This window comes from Rhinichthys klamathensis, unplaced genomic scaffold, assembly GCF_029890125.1.
Source record: "Rhinichthys klamathensis goyatoka isolate OS25496 unplaced genomic scaffold, OSU_Roscu_1.1 h1tg000069l_1, whole genome shotgun sequence".
Lineage (NCBI taxonomy): Eukaryota > Metazoa > Chordata > Actinopteri > Cypriniformes > Leuciscidae > Rhinichthys > Rhinichthys klamathensis.
In genome coordinates, this window is record NW_026606612.1 from 510,692 (window position 1) to 529,651 (window position 18,960).

At 39.9% G+C, this 18,960-nt stretch overlaps 2 protein-coding genes across 2 annotated transcripts in view; one reads left to right on the top strand and one right to left on the bottom strand.

The window, feature by feature from the left end:
* Positions 1-18,960, top strand: part of septin3 (septin 3) — a 132,545-nt gene that overhangs the window by 56,748 nt on the left and 56,837 nt on the right. The window lies entirely within an intron of this gene.
* On the bottom strand, positions 903-15,581 carry prr36a (proline rich 36a). The gene is made up of 5 exons (XM_056250457.1): positions 14,966-15,581; positions 14,611-14,698; positions 6,664-6,821; positions 3,918-6,554; positions 903-1,979 (listed from the first exon to the last, which is right to left on the bottom strand). Exons 1-5 carry the CDS (start codon positions 15,567-15,569, stop codon positions 958-960), a joined length of 4,509 nt encoding a protein of 1,502 aa, XP_056106432.1. The 5' UTR covers positions 15,570-15,581; the 3' UTR covers positions 903-957.

Sequence of the window (18,960 nt, forward strand, 5' to 3'; positions counted from 1 at the left end):
GGTTGCAAAATGTCTAACACATTCAAATCTAGAATGTCAAAGGTTCTGTTGTCAGCTATTTCTAAAATGTTACAGCAGTGCATATAGTTCCAAAAAAGAAAACAACAACAAATCATTACTTTGTAGGTCACACATTTTCCATGCGTCACTCTTTATAAGTATTAGACCAAAAATGATCTTTGACCCCCCAAGATGTTTAGAAATTTCAGGTAGCTGTGCATTGTTTGGAAAACCTGTAATACCGTCTTCTATTTTACAGTTTTCATTTCCAAATTACTCAATGAATTGCCCAGTGAAATTCCTGCAAATCTTGCAAACCAGTGGATTTAATTAATGCCAAATTAGTTTTTCGATGCTTTTTAATTGCACAAAAGCTGCATTAAACCATTTTGGTCTTTTGTAATAAGCAGAGCAAAAAAAAAAAGAAAAAACCCTGAATTTGAAACCTGCATGTTTCAATTTACCTCAACTTTTTCACAGATATTTTGCTCAGAGAAGCCAAAGAAAGGAACCCATTTTGTTTAAACTTGCTCAGTCATTGAGTTGGCATTTTGCCTCCATTGTGGGTAGAGGGCTCAATAATGACTAAGAGATAAATGTATGTAGCCCAAGCCAGCCAGACATCTCAATTAAACCTTAAGGAAATGGCTTTTAGGCATGGGGGCAGGTCAGATGTGGCTGTAGTGTTTCATTGCTTTTGAGTGGGTGGAGAGTTGAAATGAAAACTCACTGCTCTAGAATAACTCTCAGGTTGAAGACCAATCAAAGAAAGAGCAAGATGGTGATAGTCCTGTTCTGCAGCAGCAGTTTCTCGAAAATGGATGACTCTGTCCAATCTGTGACTACATCCTCCGTAAAACGGTTATCTAATGCTACAACATGCGCTTTCCTATTGGTGGACCTTCATCTTAAATTCTTTGAGTTCATATTTTTGGGAAGCTTTTTATTGAACTTTCCTCAGTGATGCGTCTCCAGCTCTACAACGGTCCACTCACCTTGAGCAGAGCTGCCTGGAACCTCAGGTGAGAAGCTGCTCACAGACGTCACAGTGGCTGAAGGGGGTGTCAAAGGTGGCAACAAGTTGGGCCACAGGCTGCTTTCGAGGGGGCTGAGTGTCCCACCTGCTCCTCCGGGGAGCAGAAAAAGGGGCGAGCAACCATCACCTGTAAGCAGTAATGTCTGATGGATGAGCTGATGAACAATGTCCACCTTCTTGCCCCAGTCAAACTCCAAAGGTGGAGGTTGCTCGGGAAATCCCAAGGGAGAAGGACTGTCTTGATGTGATGCAGGGTCCGTCTCCTGAAGTTCTCGCTGTGGATCCTGAGTAGTAGACTCTGGGGAAGGTGTTGAGTATTGTGAATAAAGATCATCAGAGTCATTTTTTTCAGTGCATCTCTGTACGTCTTCTCCATGACACGCATTAAAAGAGCTTTTATCTTCTACTTCCTCAAACACTCTTTGTCCCCCCTCCTCCCGTTCATCTTCTGTGTCACTTGCTTCCACAGTTTCATAGATGGTGGAGAGTCCTGATGAAGGAGAGAGGACGACTGGTGTATGCACCTTGTGTTTTTGCTGCTGCTGCTGCTCAAGTTCTTGTTGCCACTGCATGATCTGGTGTCGCTGCTTCAGTTCTTGTTCCTGCTGCTTAAGTTGCAACTCAAGTAAATTTCTCCTCTGTTCCTCCTCCTGCTGCTCCCTTTCATTCCTCACTTGTTCTTCCTCTCTCGCTTCTAGTCTCTCTTGCTCTCGATTACGTTTCTCCTGTCGTTGCTGGATCTCATGAAGGTGCTGTTGGTGTTGCTCTAGACATCGGAGTTGTGTGTTTGTCACTGCATTTGGTATTCTGGGTGGGAGGTCAGTGGGAAGCCGTGGTGGTTGGGTCACATGGGCAGCACGTGGCCGAAGACGAAGTTTGGACGACATCGTCATTTGGATGGAAAGCAAGTCATTTGGTTGTGGCGGAAAGCTTAAGTTCCTTTCTGTAAATGAAGCATAGAGTCCAGAGCATGTTTAAATAGGAGAGTTAAGCAGAATGCAATAAAACAATGTTAAAGATGGTTTTGGTGAAGGAGAAAAAAAGCATTGTGGAGAAACAAAATTGTGAGATTGCAGTATAAGATGAAACAATTGTAGCAGAAAATCAAACATAAGTGTGCACCTTGTGACATTTTGTGAAGAGATTTGTGCAATAAAAGTGGCTATACCCTGTATATGCAGTAACCACTAACTAGTGTGAAGAGCAAACAAAGAAAACAAAAGCTGATGAGGTAACCAATCTCCCTTAATGTGACAAGCTGAACACATGCAAAAGTGAGTGCTCACCATGCATATTACAATACAGCAGAAAGCAAACATGTTCTTTTTTTAAACAATGAGAAAACATGACCCACCAATAGATCCATGCATATAAAACAAAACATGCTTTACACAATAAGCCACCTCTCACTATACCAGCATATTTCTTTGGTGAGGTGAGCATGCTTAAAAACAGGAAAAATTACAGAAAAGTGCATTGTGCAAAGCAAGTCCAGTTTGGGGATTAGGAAGAACCCAGCATAGGGATTTACTGAAGTCCAATTAGTCCAGGTAAATATGTCAAGTCAGGTCCTTTCAAATAGCTTCAGCCGTTAATAATCAGAGTGATTAAAGCGGTTTCACCCAGTTAGTCCCAAAGTGGAAGGTGTGCAAAGTCTACTCCAGAAGCAGCGGTATCAAAATACAAAGATGGAGAATTAAAAACAAAAATGAGGTGGAGGACTTAAAGCACCTTGATAGAGGGTGAGATCCAGAAGGTTGATGGGGTCAGATCTTGTTTTTCCTCCTCTGGATGGTAGGGAGTTGAGAGGAAGGCGGGATCAAACAAGGAACGGAGGAGGAATACAAGCAAAAGGAACATACTGGCATAGAAGAAAAACTCTTCTGCTGCAAGCATCCTGTTTTCTTTATATAATTCACTTACACAAGGTTTAACGTATGTATGTGTGTGCAAATGTGAATGTTCAAGTTTACAATTTAGTATAAGTAACTGAATTATAATGCCACAACAAATACGGTAGCAACTAGTTTAAGTGAATAAATCAAATATTCCATTATGACCCAAATGTGCTCTGAAGCTTTAATAAAATAAAACAATACCAAGAATGTGTCTCATCCTTATGTACTAAATATTTGACATTGTTTCACAATATTAAATACCTAATAATAAATTCTAATGAATATAACAAAGTAATCTTTGTTGTCATTTGGCTACTTCCAAAGTTACCAGTTTGAAAGTCCAAAGTGATGGACGAACAGTGGGCATTAAAATAAACCAGTGCAAATTAGCTTGAAACGCAAACCTCAAGAAACATACAGAGTAAAAAGAAATCATGTTAAACATCTAAACTTTATTTAACGCTAAGACAATAAGTACTCCAAATAAGACATAAAAAAGTAAGGGGTTAGCAAACCCTAAAGTGCAGAAGAGAGAAACATGTGAGGACAGGATATGATAATGATGGGAAAGGGATGAAAGAGTGGCATTTATAGTTAACAGACAACAGAATACAAAAAGCAATGAATATACATTTGTTCAGTAAAAATTGGATAAATACACACAAAATATGTTGATTACATTGTTCATTTTTCTTCAATGCTTCTTTTGTCATTTTGAAGACTCCACAAACAAACAATTTCATGCCAGTTCAGACCAACACCCATTATTAGTTTTAAAAAGAATAGTTGAGAAAGTCACCTCAAGTGTAAATGGTAGTAGCTATTGCACATACAGGTTCTAAGCCATATACGTAATTTTAATATCTGTTTCATATTGTGTAAGTGGAACCATTGAATGAGCGTTTTCGTAAACTGAATAAAAAGACATCATCAACTGGGAAACCCCAAGCTAGACAAAATCCTAAGTGCACTCTATACGTTACCTGCCAGGGGACTATCAGTCTTTTCGCATATAGTGGAGTAGTAGGGATGCTGAGCGTTAATATCTTGCTCTTCTTGGTGCTGTGGGGATGAAGGGTCAGTCAAACCTGACTGTAAGGGTACAACTCTTGGTACTGAATCAGGCTCAGGCAACTCACTGGACTCTCCACAAAGCATGTAATGTTGCTCTGGGTAGGACCGGAACTCCCCATGTTGGCTTTTGATATGATCAATCTTTTCCCCGGATGCAGTAGTAGGTATCAGGATCAACTCTTTAAGAAGAGATGGATCCTTGGCCTCATCTGGGAGCTGCTCTTCGTTTTCAAGAGAAAAGATGCCAGGACTCTTGCTGCAACTCTCAGCAGATGATTGGGCATTGGAGTTAGAGGTCATGTAGTCAAAACCATAGGATGCAGCAGAAGTGGCAGACTGAGGGGTTTCACTACCACCACCAGCTTCATTCTCACCGCCCATTTCTTCACGCTCCTCCAGACTGGACACATTGTGGCCCACAGGTGCAGTTTCATAGGCATTCCCAGTGCCAGGTAGCTCAGCTTGAGGTTCACCGATCTGCATTTCACCTTCCGTGTCACTTGCCTCATCCTCTGTAGCTGATGAAGGAGATGATGGAGCAGTTGCTGGACCACCCAATACATCATCAGCTGGCAGAGTTTCTGGTTCTTCTTCCTCATCATCATGTTCAAGGTGGATGCCTAGGTCCTGCATGATGTCAGGCAGGACAGTGGGGACAGGGTCCAGCGGTTCTGGCTGCAGCTCCCCTTTAGAATGAGTTTCAGTATCGGAGAACTTGTTGCAATCTTCCACCTCTGCTGGTATACTTGTGTCTCTGTTACTATCAGATGCTAAGTCAGGGTGACTGGAGGTACCAGACTGGAATTTGCAGGTTTGAGAGGGTGTCAAGCCTGGTTGGGGGCTAACATCTCCATCTGAAGCAGTTAGTGGTGCTTGTTGAGGTGAGCAAGTTGGAGGATCATAAAGGTTTGGTGGTAGAGGGGAGGAAGAGCCTCTTTCAGAACTAACATCAAGTTTTGCTTGAGCAGGTGTTTGTGTTGGGGTCTCTGGGTCTGCTTGCCAACATTCAGAGGAAGGACTTGAGATAAGAGTAGAGGCAGGTTGTGGTGGCTGGGCCCAGGCATCAGCAAAGTAACTAGACTGATTCCACTGGGTTGCCAGGGGGGCAGAGGGAGCCATGGGAGGAGGCTGGATTCGGTTCAAGTTGTCTAATCTGTAGTCTTCGGTCAAGTCATCCTCATCTGCATTCCCATAACTTTCAAGCCCACTCTCAGTAATGCCCTCACTTGCCATTTCTACATCTTCATCCTCTTCATCGTCCTCATTGTCATGATGTTGCCTATGAGAGTCCTCTGCTCTTTCTGACCCTACCTCCATGTCACAAACTCGATCATCATAGTCATCATCGTCATCTTCGTTAGCAAGAATATCAGGAACCTTCTCAAAGTCAGGGGACCCAACAGATGCACCTTCACCATCAGCTCCTTTAAGGCTTGCATCACCTAGATCATCCAAGCTTTCCGTGCCCTCCAGGACACCTGGAGCGCTGAGCTCTGATGCTCCCTGCTGGCTGCAACTCACCTCCTCAGAGTCAAGCTCCGAAAGCAAGGCCCCTGCACGCCAAACAGACCCAGCAAGTCCAGCTGACCCAGGTCGAGACTCTTCGGTAGGCTGGGTGCCACTCATTTCTGACAAAGATACTTGCTGACTGCCTTCTCTCTCTTCTTCTTCCACTGCTTCATAACAGTCACTGTTAATCGCTTCAGCTTTTTCAGCCACCTCAACACCTGAGGACAGTATAGTAGCAACAGAGTTATTAACTGGTGAAGCAGTCATGGTTTCCTGCTCAGTTGCTTCCTGCGCAATTGGTTCCACAGCTATAATAAGCTTTTCATCAACTTTTTCAGACACATGCTCTTCAGATTCATGATCGACCGCAGATGATGTCGGACAAGCAACTTCAGCAGGACTAGTTTCTATTAAGGCCTCTAGAGCCTCGGGCTCTGTTTTAGAAACATCCAGCACACTTTGGGAGTTTACATTAGGGACCTGCACATCTACATTTTCCTGCACATCTAAAGAGGAGGTTGGTGCATCCAGAGAGCTCTCGACAGTTGGAGTAACTTCAGGCCCTGAAACAGACTCTTCCCTGGCTATGGCAGCAGCTGTTGCTACAGCAACAGTAGCTTCTGCAGCTGCTGAAAGTTGCACGGACTCTGCTGCAGCTTCTTTAACATCAGGCTTTGCTGCAGATTGTTTATCATCGGGCTTTCCTTTGACAAGTGGCAAAACAGACTGTGTTGGTTTAGATGGCTGAAGCTTCACACCAACCCCACTACCTGCAGGTCTACGATTAGGAGATGCTGCAGCATTCTTGCCTGATGCTGGCCGTGAGGGATTGTTTCGTGGACTAGGGGGCACCTTACGTGTTGGTACACTTTTTTTGTCATCTGGTTTGGGTTGAGGTGCTTTGATGCCAGGTGGAGGTCGTTTGGTAACTGCAGCTGGTTTTGGAGCTTCTGAATTTGAAGGCTTGTTGGAAGCAGGACGAGAAAATGAGGCAACTGTTCTTTTTGCAGGCACTGTAGTGCTCGTTTTGCCAACATCTATAAATGACAAATAGATTTTGATGACTTAACGAAATACGCAAAAAAAAATTAAGCAATGCTTTTCCATAAATAATATGAATTTAAATGCAAATAAATGTTGCATCACCTTTCCGAGCAGCTGATGCTGTAACCAAGGGTTTAACAGGCTGTTGTGTAGCAGTGCGGCTTGTTTTAGTTACTGTAGAAGTAGAAGTAGTTGTACTGGTTACCGTTCTTCCTGTAGCAGATATAGCAGCTGGTCGTGGGGCAGGACTTCCAGTTGCCCTAAGAAAGAACACACAAAAAAGTCATGAGCACTTTAGAAAAAGAGTGATGTCTGTTTGATGTTTGCCGTTTAAATTTTAGCATTTGGGATGCGTTTCACACATTCAGATAGTTTACTGTATGATTGAAAAAGTACAAAAAGCTTAGCAGATAGACGAGGTAAGTTTTAAGGTGCAATAATTGGTTTCATTACAGTTCCTTCCAAGATAATGTTTTGTGTCAGTACATGCACAAAATAGGTTCTTATCAAACCAGCTTTCTGTCTTGGGTGGTAAATCTGTATTCTGCATGTGTACGATAAAAGCAATTTCAAGCAGCAACAGAAAACCAATCCACTAGGGCCATTCATCAACTAATGCATCTACCTCTCATTTCTCTAACCTGAGAGAAAGTGATTTGAGTCGGGAGGAGGAAACTAGAAAAGGCAGTAGAAATGGTGTTAAGGAGGAAATAGGAGTGGGGATGGGTAAAGCGTTTGGTAAGAGACCACATTAGGGAGAAATGGAAGATGATAATCAATTTCCTTCGGTCTAGCCTATACTCCCTTAATGTAGTTGCTTCTTAATTAACCTTTTCATGTTCACATAGGGGAGAATTAGTGATGAGAAGATCACTTGCTTCATCTCATATGCCACAGTTACTTGCCATTTAAATGGATGCTTTTTTTAGTCAAAAAGACTTGCAGTTCACAAATTGCCCTTAGCTAGTTGATCGACAATCATATTAGCCTTAACCGGACCTAAGACTCAGCTTAACACTCTTATAGGATCTGATAAAGTTATTTACAGTCAGTTTTATTTGGACAAGCACAACAGGGTAACACGTCACAGAAACAAAGAACGCTACTAAAAATACAATGGTCACAGTTCAGTGCCACTGTACACTGTAAAATCTAACAGTTGTTCTTACTAAGACTTTAGTTAACTTTACTTAATGTCCAATAATTTGTTGAACTTACTTAAAACCATTTAGTAATCTGTACTGTTTGCATGCTATGCCTTCGTTACTCAAAAAAACCAAGTAAACATTACTTGAATGGGTTGAGTACCATTTTGCCAAAGCAAAAAAAAAAACAAAAAAAAAAAACAGGCGGGGCATGGTTTTTGAGGCAAGTGCTGAATTACTCACAGGTTTGTTTATTAGACGAATGAAGCTTCTGAGGTAACGCAGCGCTGCTTCACTTGGTCTACACTATCACACTAAACTGCATTTGAGTGTTGAAAGTTATAATGTTATTCTATGTTTTAGTTTGTTGGCTTTATAAGACTAGCAGTAAGCTAGATCAACATTAGAATAACATACAGATCATATTCTAACATTTCATCATGTTGAACTATATAACATTGATTAGTTATGTAAATTTGCTCACCTGTCTAATAAAGTACATGTAAGAGCTCTGTCAAGTCGAAGTTAGTCGCGGATGTGGAGCTCTCGCGTTTCTCGAAAACGCCACGCTGATATTGATCCTCGTTTTAGTTATTTTTTCCCCAAAGTCTGCTTGCCATGGTCCATAATGTTTGAACGAAACAACAACAGACGTTACGCACTACGCAGTTGTCCACGTCTGTCGCCATGGTTACTATGGCAGTACGAGCGGAAACCAGGGATAACGCGGATATTACGTCATTGACAGGCGACAAGTGAACAGGGATTCCGGGAAGGCCAATTTAAAATTGGAATTTCTCTGAAATTAAAAATCTTTGGGAACTTTTGGGATATTGCAAGTACACAACTACAGGAAATATATCACACTGTGCAAGTGATTTTTTGATATTTTATTACAAAATTCTAACATATTGTACCTTTAATGTCGATTTCCAAAAATGTCTCACCATATTGTGATTAGTGTTCTCTTTGGTTGGGCAGTTGGAACTTCATTTATATTATTGTAATTCTCTTCCAATTGATGCAGTGATGCAAAATGAAACCACAGTTATTTGATTACAAAAAAATATATATATAATATACACTCACCGGCCACTTTATTAGGTACACCTGTCCAACTGCTCGTTAACACTTAATTTCTAAGCAGCCAATCACATGGCGGCAACTCAGTGCATTTAGGCATGTAGACATGGTCAAGACAATCTCCTGCAGTTCAAACCAAGCATCAGTATGGGGAAGAAAGTTGATTTGAGTGACTTTGAACGTGGCATGATTGTTGGTGCCAGAAGGGCTGGTCTGAGTATTTCAGAAACTGCTAATCTACTGGGATTTTCACGCACAACCATCTCTAGGGTTTACAGAGAATGGTCCGAAAAAGAAAAAACATCCAGTGAGCGGCAGTTCTGTGGGCGGAAATGCCTTGTTGATGCCAGAGGTCAGAGGAGAATGGCCAGACTGGTTCGAGCTGATAGAAGGGCAACAGTGACTGAAATAACCACTCGTTACAACCGAGGTATGCAGCAAAGCATTTGTGAAGCCACAACACGCACAACCTTGAGGCGGATGGGCTACAACAGCAGAAGACTCCACCGGGTACCACTCATCTCCACTACAAATAGGAAAAAGAGGCTACAATTTGCAAGAGCTCACCAAAATTGAACAGTTGAAGACTGGAAAAATGTTGCCTGGTCTGATGAGTCTCGATTTCTGTTGAGACATTCAGATGTTAGAGTCAGAATTTGGCGTAAACAGAATGAGAACATGGAACCATCATGCCTTGTTACCACTGTGCAGGCTGGTGGTGGTGGTGTAATGGTGTGGGGGATGTTTTCCTGGCACACTTTAGGCCCCTTAGTGCCAATTGGGCATCGTTTAAATGCCACGGCCTACCTGAGCATTGTTTCTGACAATGTCCATCCCTTTATGGCCACCATGTACCCATCCTCTGATGGCTACTTCCACCATGTCACAAAGCTCTAATAATTTCAAATTGGTTTCTTGAACATGACAATGAGTTCACTGTACTAAAATGGCCTCCACAGTCACCAGATCTCAACCCAATAGAGCATCTTTGGGATGTGGTGGAACGGGAGATTCGCATCATGGATGTGCAGCCGACAAATCTGCGGCAACTGTGTGATGTCATCATGTCAATATGGACCAAACTCCCTGAGGAATGCTTCCAGCACCTTGTTGAATCTATGCCACGAAGAATTGAGGCAGTTCTGAAGGCAAAAGGGGGTCCAACCCGTTACTAGCATGGGGTACCTAATAAAGTGGCCGGTGAGTGTATGTATGTATATACTTAAATTATTTCCATGTTTTGAATGAATGTATTAATGATATATAACAATTATATTTCATGTATAATAATGATCTTTTAAAATTGTATTGCTAACACTTATGACAAACATTTAATTGGGTTGATATAAATAATCCCTCTATATTTGTTTAGCTTGAGTCACACACAGACTTCGACATTCAGCATGAAAACCACAATAATGGTAACAAGGTTGTTTTGTTTTTTTTAATTAGACCATTACAATTTTATTTGGTGTCTCTTGTCAGTAAAACCCCAATAACGGTTTCAAATAAAATTGTAATTTAAAATAAAGCCAAAAATAGTAAAACAAAGCAATTAATTTATTCATGCCCCAATGCACTCTTGGAGTACACTTCCTCAGATCACAGATAGATATAATTAAGTTGACAAAACTTAATTGCATCAAGTTCTTCTTACTTAATCCATTGAAGTTATGCTTACTTAAATTAAGGCAACGAGTTTGCACAATTGAATGAAGTAAACTGAACAAATTTGTTTTTACGGTGTATACACTGCATTAGTGAATCCCCGATAACGGTTACAAGCTACTAACCTAAATAACAGGCTGCAACTAATCAGAATTAAAAGTAGTAAGACAATAATAATCAGAGTAATATGCAGGGAAAACGTTGTTGAACATCTATATTTAGTTTTAGTGGTGTCAATTGATTAAAAAAAATAGCTAATCACATTTTTCTGTAAATAATTGCGATTAATCACACCTAACATCTTAATATATTAATAGAAGTTAATATATTTTTAGAATGTAACACTTTCACGTTGACCACATTTCACTAACCTGAAACCAGACTTCATTCGCCCCAATGGAAAGCATCTTTACACCACGTAGCAATAGTAAATGTGTTAAGAGTGACCGATTTTAGCAGCAACTTCAACATCTATTTATAATTTAGAGAGCATTTGATTGGACAGAAAATCTGATGAGAAGCTGAAGTGCAAAGTGATGTCATTAAAAAAAATAAAACCATATTGGCAGAAGAGAGAGACTAAGTTTTGAATGCTTACATCTTTTAAATGCGGATTTTGTCATTGTTTTGGAGCACACTAGGTGATAGATAACAGTAAAGCTAACATATTAAAAGCAAAAAATTCATTTGTGATTTCATGGGGACTTTAAGACCTGACACATTCTATTTTAATCATTAATTTAAATTTTTACTCGTTTAAGATTCTGCTTACGAGGATATTCGCCAATAGCGGCATTCCGACAATTTTGTCCAGTCAAATGCGGAAGTCGTCCATGCTGCGCTGTCTGAAGTGGCATTCTGTGTGCAGGTTTCAGGTGTTTGTTCACAGAGCCGCTTCACATTGCGGCAGTACAGATTTGAGTTATTTTTCGCTTCTTATTGTGTCCTAATGGTTTAATAGCACTAGAACGAATGATAGCGTGATCATATGTAACGCTAGCCAAAGGATGGCCGGAATAAAACGAATGCTGCGTAAATTGTAAATATTTTTAATGTGTTAAACTTAAATTAAAAATCGCATGCGTTAATTTTGACAGCCCTATTATGTAGATACAGTCAAACGCTGCGGAATGCCATCGGAACAGATTAACATCTGTTTAAATGTCATGACCTTTGCATTAGTCTTCATAATCAAAAACATCATAAAATACTTTTTGTAAGCAAGAATCAGATCTACCAGAACTTCAAAAGATAAGAACTATATGAAGCATGTTTCCACACCAATAACCATGACAGAAGACATACTCCAGCTCTTCACGCAGACAATACAGGCAATAAGCGCGTTCCTTATAGAAGTGCACAATAGAGAACATGGTCAAATGGCTTGGCCCCACATGCAACATCTCCCCCACAAATTATTCTGAAACAACGGCCATTTGTTAAAAGGATGAGAACAAAAGAACTGGAATTTCCAAATACATTTCCATGACCTACATTAAGTTTATTTGTACTTTCTAGGACACTGATTAAACCATCTTTGGTCAAATTAAAGCAGAATAAAGACAACAAGAGGGAAAAGAAAATAGGACTGCAATCACATTACATAAATAGAGGGCAACTAATATAACAGGAGAGCATTAAGGCATAAGATAAACGTAGCATAGCAACTAAAGTAAACAGCTTTGCATCTTTATCTTCATTTCTGTAGCATTATGGCTACAACTTGATTAAAATTATGCAGCTGGAGAGTACAAACCAAGCAGCTTCCACAGACATGCTGACCTCAAAAGCTCAGGCATCCAAAGGATTAGGTATTTACAAAAACCTTTGCCTGATTAGGGCTCATTATATTTCTGGCCAAACAGAACACAAATTGCCAAGGCTATAATTTTGATAAAGACAAGACTCGACAACAACATGTAGACCGGCATTATGTACTTATTTTCCAAAGTCCTAAACAAAATAATTGGTCGAGAAGTTTAAGATGACAATAAAATGTCAAAACTAAAGGCTCTGCGAATGTGAATGATAGCGAGTTTGTGCTTTTCTTCGGTTAAGAGGTCAAAGACGTTCCTATAGGAGCAATCTGCCTTTAACTCAATGGAAAAGAACACAACACCCAATGGCACAGACATCTACATATCAATAATTAAGCTTTTAATTAAGTAATGGCCATAAGGATGAAGGTATGGTTCTGGATTTATAAAAAAATAAAATAAGTGTTCAGCAGAGCATCGGGTAGTGGTTATCCTTTGCACATTTACACGCTGCTTTAAAACATCACTCACTTAGTTTTAACTGTTCCATTCATTCTGGACCTTTAAGGGTTTGCCATGCTTTTATTTTCAACCTCATTAGCACCATTTTAAAATGTATAAGCTCATTCATATTTAAACATTTGTCTTGTGGTGTAATGTGACAAAGGCCATCTGGTTTACTAGTAATTTTGCAGCAAAGGAAAACAAATAGAGATAGGCTACCCAGAAGCTCAGTTCAAGGGAAATTAAAATGCTCTGACTCCCGCAGGCTAAAAATTGAAGAGGCTCACCGACTTTGCAACCTAGACAGAAAAACTCCATATACAAAAGGAAATTTGATTTGGTGAGCACAGCACTTATCCAAATCCCATGAAACTACAAACTGAGTGAGCAAGATGATTGGTCTAGTAAGAGTGGCAGAACCATGGCCAAAAACCCTCTTTTACCTCACAATCACAATGTTATCTATAGAAAGGCAAAAAAATTATCTCCTCCTAGAAATGCCTGAAATATCTAGCTGGCACATATACCAGGAAGAAAAGTAAGAGTGAAAGCGAAGATGAGAGGAGGGGAAGAAGCTGTAGTTGGATCATGAAAAGACTTTGATGGAACTAGTTTATTATTTCTCACAGTGGGGGCGTGATTGTGTTTCTACAGTGCAAACATTTTATTTGAAGCTACAGTGAGGATAAGCATTGTGTGACATGCATCAAAGGAAAACGTACCCATCTAAACAGAAAGATCAAATGAGTGCTCATAAATCACACAATTCACAATTAATTTCTCTCTGAGCATTTCATTCAAGAGTGAATTCAGCGTCAATGCAGAAGCGCACACAAAACCACACCCTATTGTTTGCCTAAAACACACTATAAAAAGGGAGTCTAAACAGCCTTGTAAACTGGCATTACCGCATAAATACAGAGAATTAAGCACATAATTAATCTGTAATCAGCAGACAAGACCAGTCACATCCACATTAACTGGCTGACCACATTTACTCCATGTACAATTGAGGAGATCGGATATGGAAGTAATCAGCTGCAACAAACAGTTTAACTCTTCAAGACAAGGTTCCCAAAATTTTTCGCCAATGACTTCAATGTCATGCAGTCGTTTGTGATTACTTATATTTATCATAAAAAAACAGAATTATATTTATATAAACATTTATCAAAGATCACTCACAAAGTGAATTTTAGATCTGATCAACAGAGAAAAATTCCATGACTGATTTAAAATGATTTTGAATTTCACATGCAGTTTGCGTGTTTTCCATGTATTATAGACATTTCTAATCATAAAAGAAAGAATAAATAGTAATAAATTGGGGAAGGAAATATTTGTGAGACGGGGAAAGAAATAAAACTGATCAGTCCCAATCATTTGATTCTGATAATGAATAAGTAAAACTGCTAAATAAAATTTTATGTTGGGATGAAATGAATAAACAAGAGACTGAAAACAAAAAAGACGGACATAATTGGTAATGTAGCTAACTTGGATCATAAAAGCAGGTTAACTCGAAGCGAAGATACCAATTATCATTCCCAGAGTGTATCATCAACAAAAAGAGCACTGTTGAGCCTATACGCTGGTTAAGCCTGATCTAAGCAGTCTTTCAGGGAGAATGACTCACAAAGGGACAGAAACTTGAGCCAATAACTGCCAGACACACAATAGTGACCATTCCACTGCAAAAAGCATGCAGTCATTGATATTTGTATGGTTTCTCCACTAAATGGTGTCCTAAACACAAAGCAGTTCCCAAATGTGACTGCATCCAAATCTGCCTTATTGATACCTTAAAGCCACATAAAAGTCAAATATTTGTTCAGTTCCCAGCATTTCAATTTTCCATTCAAATACAATCAAATGTCCAAAAGCTGCTTTACCTGTTAGTTTTGGGAACTGCAGTGGTTTTGGCTGTGGCTGAAGTGCTGGGTTTGGCAGCAGGGGCAGCAGCTGGCCTTGGAGCTGGAGCTGAAGAAAATAAATAATGTTCCAAAGTGAAAATTCTCTGGGATATGATCAAATATGATGCAAAGCCATGATGAAAAGAACCACAATTAAATTACATTTATTTTACAAAAAAAACTAGCACATGATGACTCACTACACCATGAGAGGTGCGTGTTGTAACTACCACATGACAATAATGGATTATTTTCTAATTACGATTAGTAATTTGTAGATGCCCAAATCCAAACTTAGAAGTACCAGAACTAAACTCATGCCAGGCCATCTTACCTGTGGTTTTGGGTTTGGTTGCAGCACTAGTGGCAGGTCTTCTACTCAGGCTGGTGGCTGTGGCGACAGCTGTCCCGGTCTTTGTTCCGCTGGTTACAGTTGTTGTCATGGATCTGCTAGTTCCAACAGTAGTTACTTTAGGTTGGGCCCTTGAGGTAGCAACAGCAGTAGAAGAGCCAATAGGTTTCTTACTGGGACCAGATTGTCCAACATTAGTGGTGGTTTTTTTCTTGTCTGCTGCAGTAGTGGCCACTGGAATGGGTTTCTTGGTTAGAGTACTCGCTGCAGTCTTTGTGAGGCCATTAGCCGCACGGCTTTGGCTTGCTTTGGGTCGTGTGCCTGGTCCAGTGGTAGCCGGGCCTGGTGCTGTAGTCTTGTCTTTGACTGGGCCTTTGGATTTGCTTTTAGCATCTACTGCTTTCCCAGGAGCTTCCTTCACGGTTGGAGGAGCTGCTTGCTCAATTTGGGGTTCATCAGGTTGTGGAGGTGATGATGTAGTGCCATTTTGAGATCCCCCGTCACTGCTGGTTGGATGCGTTACGGGTTCTGTTCCTTCAGTTTCCATTGGTTCAGATGGTGATGTGGCCACCCCATCAGGTTTCATCTCCAATATTACCTGTCGATTGGCTGCTGCTAGATACACTCGCTGGATTCAGTGCTGCTCACACACTGAACCCAGGGATAACGGATGTGTTCAACTCAATAACTGCCCTGTAAAAACATGGGAAAGACAAATACAATCAGTTTAGCAGAGAAAAGTTTTTGCCATGTGTAATAGAATAAAAGATTTTTAAGTAATCAGAGTAAGAAATAAATAAACACTCCACAGAGAGAACTTGAAGTTAAATGGGAAGCAGTGTTTTCTAAAGGGAACCATCCTCATGAATGGTGACTTGGGAAAAACAGGAAATGGTGCATTATGAAAAAAACAAAATACAAAAAAGATCACGTCCAGGTCAAGCATCCTAGATGATCACTGTAGTTTTAAAATAGTTTAGAATATAGAATGAAATACTATAAAAGTATCCTGTTAAAATAAAATAAAAAAACACATCAACTGTGGTTGCCAGAAATACAGTGACAATTTGTCATGTATTACAGGATGGAATATTGATTACTGTAGATTTTACAACTTATAACATTGCCATTCACTTCTCACTCATTTCATTCACCAATACATTAGTCAGAAATGGCTCCATAATTTTTTTTTTTTTTTTATCAGGATATAAGATGATTTGTGTGGATTATTTACACAGAGCCATCACCACCACCTGCTATATGATGCCATTATCTGGACTGCAGGTTTCATCTACTGGTTCATTCAAACTAGTAATTTCCTGTCTGCCAAGTGTAAACAGAGATGATGTCATAAGTGAAGAAACAACTATGTCCCAGACAGTAGACATCTTTTTCACGCAACACAGATTCAAATCCATAACTTTTTATGTCTCATAAATAAACCCAAATTAAATTTTGGTAGAATTCTAAAAGAAAATTTCAATATAACTCTTACTGGAGCACTGCACTATGAAAGTAATTTTTGTTTCCTTCAGGGACTGATGCAAAAGCTCGTCAGCAAAAAAGATTGTGGAATTTGGGCTCTAAGAGAGGAGGATAAAGGGTCAATGTGGTGGAGAGGGGGGCTTTGCACCCATTCACCCCTCTCCATTCTCCAAACTCCTTTATTCAGAATCCTCTTGTCTTACTCCTTAACCACATAACCACAACCCCCCTCTTTCTTCCATTCTCCTTCCCCTCCTCCTCTGCATCAGATCTGTTCCTCGTCTGCAGTTATACAGATGGCCCAAGCAGCTGAGCTATTGTTCTGGCTCTTCAACAAGCCCAAGCCACCAATCCAGAGAGCAAATAAAGAAAGGGGAAAGGGGAAAATAGTGGGATGAAGTAACAATGATGAGGAAAGCAGAGAAATCCAATTTTAAAATCATCATCATGCAGGAAATGAGTGGGCTCAAGTGTGTGTGACAGAATCATGAGGAGGAAAACATACAGCAAAACTGAATCAAAATGTTGAAGGAAGTCACTCAAGAGACAGAAAACAAAGATGATGGGTGACAAGTTCTTGAAAAAACTTGTTATCCTACAGGCCAAGATGAATTGGGAAGTCATCGTTCTGCCCAGAAATTACCCAGCAGCCCTGCTGCTGTGTCTCCATGTGGATGTGAAGCTCAACCAGGGGACATTCAAAAAAAGAGATCCAATTTAGTCAGAGAAGAGTAAAAAAGTAAAAAATGTTGCACAGATCATTGGAAACCAAGAGAATATCTGCAGCAATGAATCCAGCTGTTTTACATCACAGTTCAGCTTCCCATGAATATCACTCCATCTTTCTCACCTCGTATTCATATTTTAAATTAGTTTTAAGTTTATAGCCATCTTTGTTTTGTTTTTTCATGTCTATAAAGTTATTAAATTTATTTTGTTTCAGTTCTAGTTTTAGTTATTTTGGTACATCAAGTTAAACTAAATGAAAATGAGAACTATCAGGAAAATCTAACAGCAAAAGCACTTGTGAGGCAACATGACATCGAAAAAAAGCCTACTTTATCATCCAAACCAAATCGGTTCACACTTAAAAATAACAGTTCCAAAAGTAGGTTCACAGCGATGCCATAATATAGAAGAACTGATTTTTCCATGGCCTTTTCAGCTATTCATCTATTTGATTCAAGACTGATCTGCTAATGAGTCTTTCAGACTGATGCATGAACCAAACCAACCAATTCATTTAAAAGAACTGACTCAAAGAAACAACTCACTCTCAGATTTAAAAAATGACCATGGTTTAAGAGCAAACCATAGCTGATATGATATTGTAGAGCACAGCATAGGAAAAAGTATGATTTTCCAGGCTTGGAGAACAAGATGAAAAAAAAAATTACTAATATTTGCAGTTTTTCAATGAAAGTAGGAACCTTGTCTGCCTCTCATTAAACCCCATGCCTGTCTTGTTCAATATCTTAATCTGTTATTTGTTTGGATTAGGGAATTTACATGTATAGATTGAGGATTATAAAGGTGCCATGAGGACATTTTAAAACATGCTTCCCTAATCCTAAACCTAGCCCTATATTAAACTTCTGGTGTTATCAGATCTGAAATAATCAAATAAATGAAGCTTATAAAGCAGCTTTCCACATTTCCCAAGTGTGTGTCTTTTTACTTAGTGTAGTGGTTTGATGGACTGTGCTGTGACAGCGTCCCACTAAGCGGTTCAGAAACATCTGCAGATGACAGCTAGAGACACACACACAGGCACAAAGCAAATGTCACATTCTAGAGAATCTGTGCAAGAGAAACTGATACAAAACCAAAAAGGAACAAATAGCGAGACCTTGCAAACCCAAATTCCTGCACAGGGCTTCCAGCTCCTCAGGGCCGAGCCATAACCAACTGTCATAGACAGACGTCCAGCTATTTCCATGCAGCTGTAGTTGGCCACATCCTGCATTCTTGTAATAAGAGCCAGCAGTAGGACCCAGGCCTCTGTTTAACAAATATCTATATCCTCATTCTAATTGTCAAGTTTAGTTTTAACTTGTAATTTCACAAGAAAGTTATAATCAGTAACTTGATGTTACCTGGCGAAAACTGAAAAATAATCGGAATGGGATGAGAGATCGAATAACGAAACGGATTTCACCAGAGAGGTAAAAAAGCGACACAAACACATACCCCTCATACAATCTGCCCATACAAGGCAGTGCTCTCACAACGCTACCACTGGCACATGCACTCCTAAGAGATCAACACATGAAAACACTGAAAGAGTGCAGCAACACACCCCTCCTATTCCATCTCTTTTACTCCCTACACATTACAGTCAATTAGTCATCGGACTCCCACACTGACTCCATGAGACTGCTCTTACCAAAGACTAAAATGATAATGTGCATAAAGATATTATTGTGCATCTTTCAATTGGCAGGTCCAAAACCGAGCTTGCATAGCAAATTCAAGTTTTTCTTAAAGGAATT

Excerpts from the sequence above, each read along its gene's own strand:
- prr36a (XM_056250457.1), bottom strand. The coding sequence starts at position 15,569 with ATGAAACCTGATGGGGTGGCCACATCACCATCTGAACCAATGGAAACT. Across the intron at positions 6,822-14,610 it reads GCAGTTCCCAAAACTAACAG|GGCAACTGGAAGTCCTGCCC; the intron begins GTAAAGCAGCTT and ends GTTCTTTCTTAG. Across the intron at positions 1,980-3,917 it reads GACTGATAGTCCCCTGGCAG|AAAGGAACTTAAGCTTTCCG; the intron begins GTAACGTATAGA and ends CTTCATTTACAG.